This window comes from Rhinolophus hipposideros (genome assembly GCF_964194185.1).
Source record: "Rhinolophus hipposideros genome assembly, chromosome: 1".
NCBI lineage: Eukaryota > Metazoa > Chordata > Mammalia > Chiroptera > Rhinolophidae > Rhinolophus > Rhinolophus hipposideros.
In genome coordinates, this window is record NC_138047.1 from 108,590,239 (window position 1) to 108,596,821 (window position 6,583).

A 6,583-nucleotide genomic window follows, 5' to 3' on the forward strand; every position below is an offset into this window, starting at 1 on the left:
TGCAAAGAGGAGACAGGCCTGTGCTGGGCCCAGGGCCAGCCACACCTCACAGAGGCCGAGACGAGGCCCGGGGAAGCCACCTGGTTTTGAGGGCACAAAGCTCCATCGAGCCAATGAACCGAGATGCCCAGCAGACCCGACTGGGAATCGGCACCGCCAGCACTGCCCAGCCGCTGGCCTCACCTTAAAGCGCAGCATGTCAGCGCCGTCCCAGAACAGTGCCAGCTCCTTCCAGCTGAAGGACGCGCGGGTGCGGTATGCATGCAGGGGCCCTCTGGGGAAATCTGGCATCAGCGCATCATCACTCCCTTCCAAAGTGGGTGCCATCGCTTGATGTCCACCTGCAAAAAATGAACCACCTGAGTCACCGTGTTTCCGTCTATTCAAATCATCTATGAACAACTGTGCAAGTGCAATGTGTTACAAGTAAGAGAAAAACTGTGACTCCACAGGGACAGCAGAAGAGGAGTACCACATCTAGCGCTAACGTCCCTTTCCCCCAAACAGAAGGCAAGGGGAGATCTCCTCATTCTCACTCCTGAACAACGGTGACGAGGAGACGGGGAGAGCATGGGTGGCCCTGGGGTCGGTCGGGGCATGAAGCGCCAAGGTAAACAGGCCGTGTTCTTGGAGAACAGAGTGTTCCCACGTCCCTCTGGCCAGACCCACGTGCTCACTTGTTAGTGTCCTGGACGCCCCTCCCTCTCCTGTTCTGGAGGTCCTCACACATTGAATGTTCAACACCGACTTCACCTCAGTCCTGACGCAGCCTGTCCTCTTGTACGCACACGCTCACCTGGCCAGTGGCCCAAGGGCACCTCTGGCTACAAACCTGCATATCCTCCTGGAACCCCCCTCCTTCAGGCCCCATAACCCAATTGGTTACCCAGCCTCTCAGTGCCGCTCTTTAACACCTACTGATCCCTTCGTTTCTGTCCGCTCCTATTAGATCTATCATAATAACCTCCGGTTACTGAGCGATGGCGGAGTGCAGGTCACGTCTCAATGATGGAGCAATCTCAAGCACTACCAGTACTCTCATGTTCCGCTGACGAAACTGGAGCCTGTTAGTGTGAAGTCAGGTGCCCAAGGTCAGGCTGCTTTCAGGCACCTCTGACCCCAAACCCCAGGGTCCTAAGCAACCCGTGGGTCCCCTATGGCCCCATGCCACCTGAGGTCACCGGCATTACTGCACGATGGGAGCTGTGGCAGGGAAGGACTCGGCAGCCAGGCTGCCTGGCGTCAGACCCCAACGCTGGCGCTGAGGAGCAGGGGGCGGTAGCTCGCTCACTTAGAAGGCACTTGCGCTCTGCGCTGCCGCGGACCCCGCGGCGATGGGTGATGGGAGCCTGGCCTGTGACACGCAGGTCCTCGCATCGCACCGCGACCTTCAACATTGTTTCAGTACAAGGGGGGCGAGACGGTACCAAGTTAACTTGTTCCCATCGACTAGCCGCTGGTACAACTTTCCTGATACTCCGGCCCTTTCGCTTACTTAAGGGGGGGCTTACCGTCTCCAGGACCTCGGCGGTTACAGTTGCCAAGTGGCACTTGGAACAGTTTCCAGCAGGGAGCTGTGGCTTTGATACGAGGATTGCGGCGAGTCGCCTTCAGCCGCCTTTCCTGTGACCGTGGAAGCGGGGCCTATCCGGCAGAGCCGAGCATCCGTGACCTCAGGGGACAATGTCCCCGTCCCTCAGAGGTGGCCCCGGCCTGCGGGGTGCGCGCAGCTGCGCGGTGGCGGCCGCCCCCCCCCGGGCCTCTCCTTCCCGCGTCCCCTCGGCCGCCGCCCCCCCGGCCCCCCCCCGGCCCCCCCCCCCGCGGAGCCGGGCCTCACCTTCAGGTGTCGCCGATCGCGGGGTCGCCGGTCCTCGCCCGGGCAGCGCGCTCCGCGGGCGGCGGGCGGGTGTCTCGGGCGGAGCTCCTCCCCCCGCCGTGGACGTCACCGCGCAGCCCCGCCCGCCCGGGAGACGCCGGCCGCGGAGGAGCCCCGGGCCCGCGGGGGGCGCGGCCGAGCCGGCGGCAGGCGAGCCCTCGGGCGCCCCCGGCGCTTCCCGCCCCTGCGCGGGAGTCCGGGGCTTGGGTGCCACGCGCGCCTCCCGGGGCGCACGCGGGGCCGCGGCCTGGACTCGGCGACTCCCGGGGCGCTCGTGCTGCGTCAAGTCCCTGAGCTCCCGGTCCACGGGTGTCCGGGGGCGCCCGCCCCGGGCTGCCCAGACCCGTCACCAACTCGATAGGCCGTCCTTTGCTGGGTTTCGTTCTGTCTGTCTCGTGCTTCCCACTCCCCTCTCCTGCCCGTGGGGTCGGCTCCATGGGAAACACCTGCACGCGACGCCCGTGTCACGCTCCGTTAGCGGGAATCCGAACTCGGACACGCTCATCGTGCGAACCCACCGGAGAGAATCCGCTGGACTTGGCAGTTTGCCCCACAAAGGAAGTCAAAACCTTATCATTTAAAGGGAACTGGAAGTCGGGCAGTGCGGTCGTGGGGAAGCAAAAAAGTTCGATTTTAGAGATGTGTCAAGTTTAAGGCGTTGGTAGGACCTCTGGGTGGAGATGCTGACGTTCTCTCTCTACCCCTACTTGGAAATACCGTCTCCTTCATGCCATGACAACGTTGTTTTCTTCACAGTTGCAACTCTTATTCCAAACGGACTTATAATTAGGGGTATCAGTGGGACCTTCCTGCTGCAAAAGCAGAAGGAAGAGACTGAGGGACAAACTAGGGCCTCGCGTGTGCCATACTAAGCTCTCAGAACGGACGCTCCATCCTCCAGGCAGTGTTTCCTGCCAGGGGACGGTGGCATTGCTGCAGGGGGTCCCCAGCCCAGGAGAGCACCCGGGAATTCAGATCTAAGAGTGGTCTGATAAAAGCACATACTACTGTTTTTCAGATGTTTGGAAATACTTTTGAGAGTAATAAAAAACCCATTTGTTACAGAATTCACACCTCGTTTAGGTCACAGTTGCTTCAAAAATTACAACTACTAGAAAGTACATGAGATTCACATGTTTTACAGACATAAGAAAAACATCTTTCCGCTTGGAAATCACTTGAGTCCACTGTGGGAGTGAGAAAGAGCAAAGACATTTCTGAGTGGACCCTGGAGGGCCGGCTAAAGGCGAGGATGGAGAGGCAACTGGTGAACTAGCACAGGTGAGAGGTGAGGCCTGGGACCAGCCTGCAGCGGAGGAGCCAGGGGAGGAGAGGGGCTTGAACGACTTGTTATTGTCACTTCTTTATGAGACTGGGCCTCCTCACAAAATGTACCCAGAGACCACATACAGAGCAGATTTTCTCACCTTTTGAATGCCTTCAGGCTCTCCTCCCTTCCCTGCCTCCCTCTTCCCTCCCTCCTCTTCTCACATTTGTCTACACCTACCCTCCCGACTTATCAGGACTGCCTCCTACTAGCAAGTTTTGGCCTCATTTCTTCACTCCATTTAGTTTCCTGTACTGGTGATTGGGTTTAAGAGTTGTTCCCAGCTCTGACCTTAGCTTTGCTTCAGGACCCACCTCTGGTCTTTGCGTGTCAATCATCCAGTACCCAGAACTCAGTCCCCTCCCTGGCCCCAGGTCACCGCTTGGCCTGCATCTAATGTGGATTGTGCCCTGGGCATCCCTAGGTAGAATCGGGTGGGCATTGAACATGTTTTGCACGGTGGTGAGAGAGGGAGAGAGGAAGGGGCCCTGCACTGCTCTGGGTTGTTTTGCTGGGACCTGGGTGGAAGGAGATGCCACTGAGATGGGCATAGGGGAGCAATTCTGGGGAAAGGAAGGGGAGTTTGATTCTGTACACATTTTGTTAGCTAGTTCCTCGTAAAACTGCCGGGAGCTGCAGTGGAGCTGGTGTAAACAGCAGCGGAGGGTGAGAGCTCTTTCCTAACTCAGCTAACGACCTGGCAGGCCTCTAGTGGAGCTCTGCCATCAGTCCCCACCCACCCACCCACTCTTTTCAGTTTGACATCTGTTCCTCTCCTTTCTGTGTGGCACACCCATTGCCTGCTCATTTTTAGTCCTTGGCTCTATTGGCCGTCACTGCTAACTGTGATTATTTGAACACATTGTTAACACTAAAGTTTCCCCCCAAACTCTGGCATTTGTCTCTCCTTATCCCCTTCCGTCTTCCCTCCACCACCACCACCAGCTCCCTCACTGATGCAGCATTCTCAGAAGAGTGGTTGGAAAAGAGCCACAACCTCACTGGGTTGGAATGGGCCATGATGATTCAATACCAAGTGTGGGGTTTCAGAGCTCTGCCATGGCCGCCAGCACCCAGCACCAGTGTCCTTCCCCCTAGGAAAATCGCATCACACAGTAGGCCCCTGAGTATGGTACTGGGGAAGAGCAAAGCTCTGCTGGAGTGGGCGGAAGCCCATGTTCAATCGCATGATGGGGTTGGCACTTGGAAACTCAGAGCACAGAGGGCCTCCCCGCCAGCCTCAGACACCGTGTTCCCCCCCCTCCACCCAGCTTCCAGCACTTAGATGATGAGGACCCGGTGTGTGGTGGTGTGGGGAGACCCACTTGAGTCTCTGTAGAGATGCCCTGTCCAATGCAGTAACCCCCAGCCTCGTGGGCTATTTGAATTTAAATGTGCTTTAGTTAAAATTAAATATGTTTAGCATTCAGTTCCCTAGTTGCATTAACTACATTTCAAGTGCTCAGTAACCACATGTGGCTACTGTATTTGTGAAAAATAATAAACAGAAACTTCATTTAAATGGAAATTGGGACAGTCTATAGGGGGAGCTCTCCTGTTGGAGTCTTTACCCCAAACAGGAAAAGACTATTTTCCCTCCCCCAGCTACCACTCAGCCAAGTGTAGTCGCCAAAAGCAACTACACTTCCAATCTCCAGTTTCCTCTTTGTGTACGACCGCCCCTCTGAAGTCCCCCTTTCCTCTATAAAAGAACATTCCTCTCCTTTGTTGTCGAAGACTTGACCTTGTGGTTCACCCCTAGACCATGTGTCCTGAATTGTAATTCTTTGTTGTTCCCCAATAAACTCATTTTGCTGGAGGAACATCTGGTTGTTTATTTGTTCAAGGTCAACACTGGACAATTCAGATATAGAACATTTCCATCCTCACGAAGTTCTATAGGATAGCAATATCTAGAGACGACTCCCAAACCCAGGCCCTGGGCAGCAACCTTGCCCTAAGCCTGGATCTTGCCAGCTTCTGCCCGGCAGCCTCTGGTTGGGGCTCTGCTTTTCCCCAGGGAGACAGTTCTGGACAACCTGCCATCTGCACAGCTCTCCTGCCACATTCTCTTCACTCACACACCTTTTCACTCAGCAGTTAATCATTGGGCGACTCCTATATGCCAAAAACTAAGCTAGGGCTATGGTGATAAGCCCGACAGGGTTCCTGGCCTAAGGATGCTTGTGCTTTAGAGGGAGGAGACAACACACAATGTTTGGATAATTTAAAAAAAACGGTAATAAGATATAAAGAACTTGGGGGTTATTTAGTTGGAAGGTCTGGGGAGCCTTGTCTGAGGAGGGGACATATAATCTGATTTCTTAATTGGGAGAAGACAGGGAATGAGCATTCCAGGCAGAGGGAACACCTAGAGAAAAGCTCCAGGGGTGAGAATGAGGGAATGAGCTCGGCGAGTTCCAAGAACAGCTGCTGTGGTCGGAGCTGAGTGGGTAAGAGGAAGGGGAAATGAAGTTAGAAAAGAAGGCAGAACCAGTTGTGTGGGATGTTGGAGACGGCAGCCAAGAGGCAGGTTAACTGTGTTCTTAGTGCACTGCGTGGGTTTCAGCAAGGAGCTGACACGAACTCATGCAAGAATACCCACCCGTATGGAACTGGACTTTTTCACCTCCCGGGAAACACGGGCCTCTGGCTTTCTGCCCTGTCACTGCCAAGCCCCCAGGTTTCTGCTCAGCGATGGATCACTTCCTGCTAGGCCCATGTGACATGCAGCAGAACAGCAGGACTGTCAGTGCCAGGACGCAGGGAGGCCTCAGAGCCACAACAGCGCCCAGAGGAGTTGGAGCACAGAGCCTGAGAAATGCCTGGGGAATCGAGCTCATATTTAAAGGAAACGGCACTCTTGCTGTCCATGAGAAATCAGAGTGGACACCTTGCCTTGCTGCTGTTTTGTTAGGGACATTACATACCAAGCCAAATGAAAAAAACAAAAGCACTTTGCATCCTCAGAGCAACTAAAATAAGCAGAAAGCCCAGTCTAACACCAGTCCCCTAAGTCAACGAAGCTTCTCCTGTAAGTGGCAAATGCCCTAATGAAACATTGCTCCTGGTTGCAGTAACACCGATTGCAGATATGTGTTGCTTTTTGCAGAGAATATGGGAGAAGGACTCGTTTTGTTCCACTGTGAAGAAATTACTCTACTTTTGGAAACTATTTTGTTTTGTTCTGTGCTCTTTGTTTAGACAGCCAGGTGTTCTGAAGTCAGGACTCCCTTGCAGATTTTTTCCTTTTTTTACAGTGTTAGTTCTACTTCACTCAGTGGTCACCTCGTCCTCCTTTCACAACAATTCTTTTGAGATAGAAGGAGACTTAGAGAGTAACAATTTGCCTCTGTCTGTAATTTTTTTAAAAAATAAGC

The 6,583-nt window shown here is 54.5% G+C and overlaps 1 protein-coding gene across 2 annotated transcripts in view; it reads right to left on the reverse strand.

Annotated features, from left to right (window-relative positions):
* The window catches only part of ACOX3 (acyl-CoA oxidase 3, pristanoyl), a 38,630-nt gene extending 36,695 nt beyond the window's left edge, over nucleotides 1–1,935 (reverse strand). Inside the window, exons 1-3 of one of the 2 annotated variants that reach the window (XM_081062043.1) lie at nucleotides 1,838–1,931; nucleotides 1,512–1,644; nucleotides 184–341 (exon numbers count right to left, since the gene is read on the reverse strand). In XM_081062043.1, the coding sequence (XP_080918169.1) occupies nucleotides 184–327 (144 nt within the window). In that variant the 5' untranslated portion in view covers nucleotides 328–341; nucleotides 1,512–1,644; nucleotides 1,838–1,931. Of the gene's footprint in view, nucleotides 1–183; nucleotides 342–1,511; nucleotides 1,645–1,837 lie in introns of both variants that reach the window. The other variant, XM_081062042.1, reaches the window with a different exon arrangement.
* Nucleotides 1,936–6,583: the final 4,648 nt, after the last annotated feature.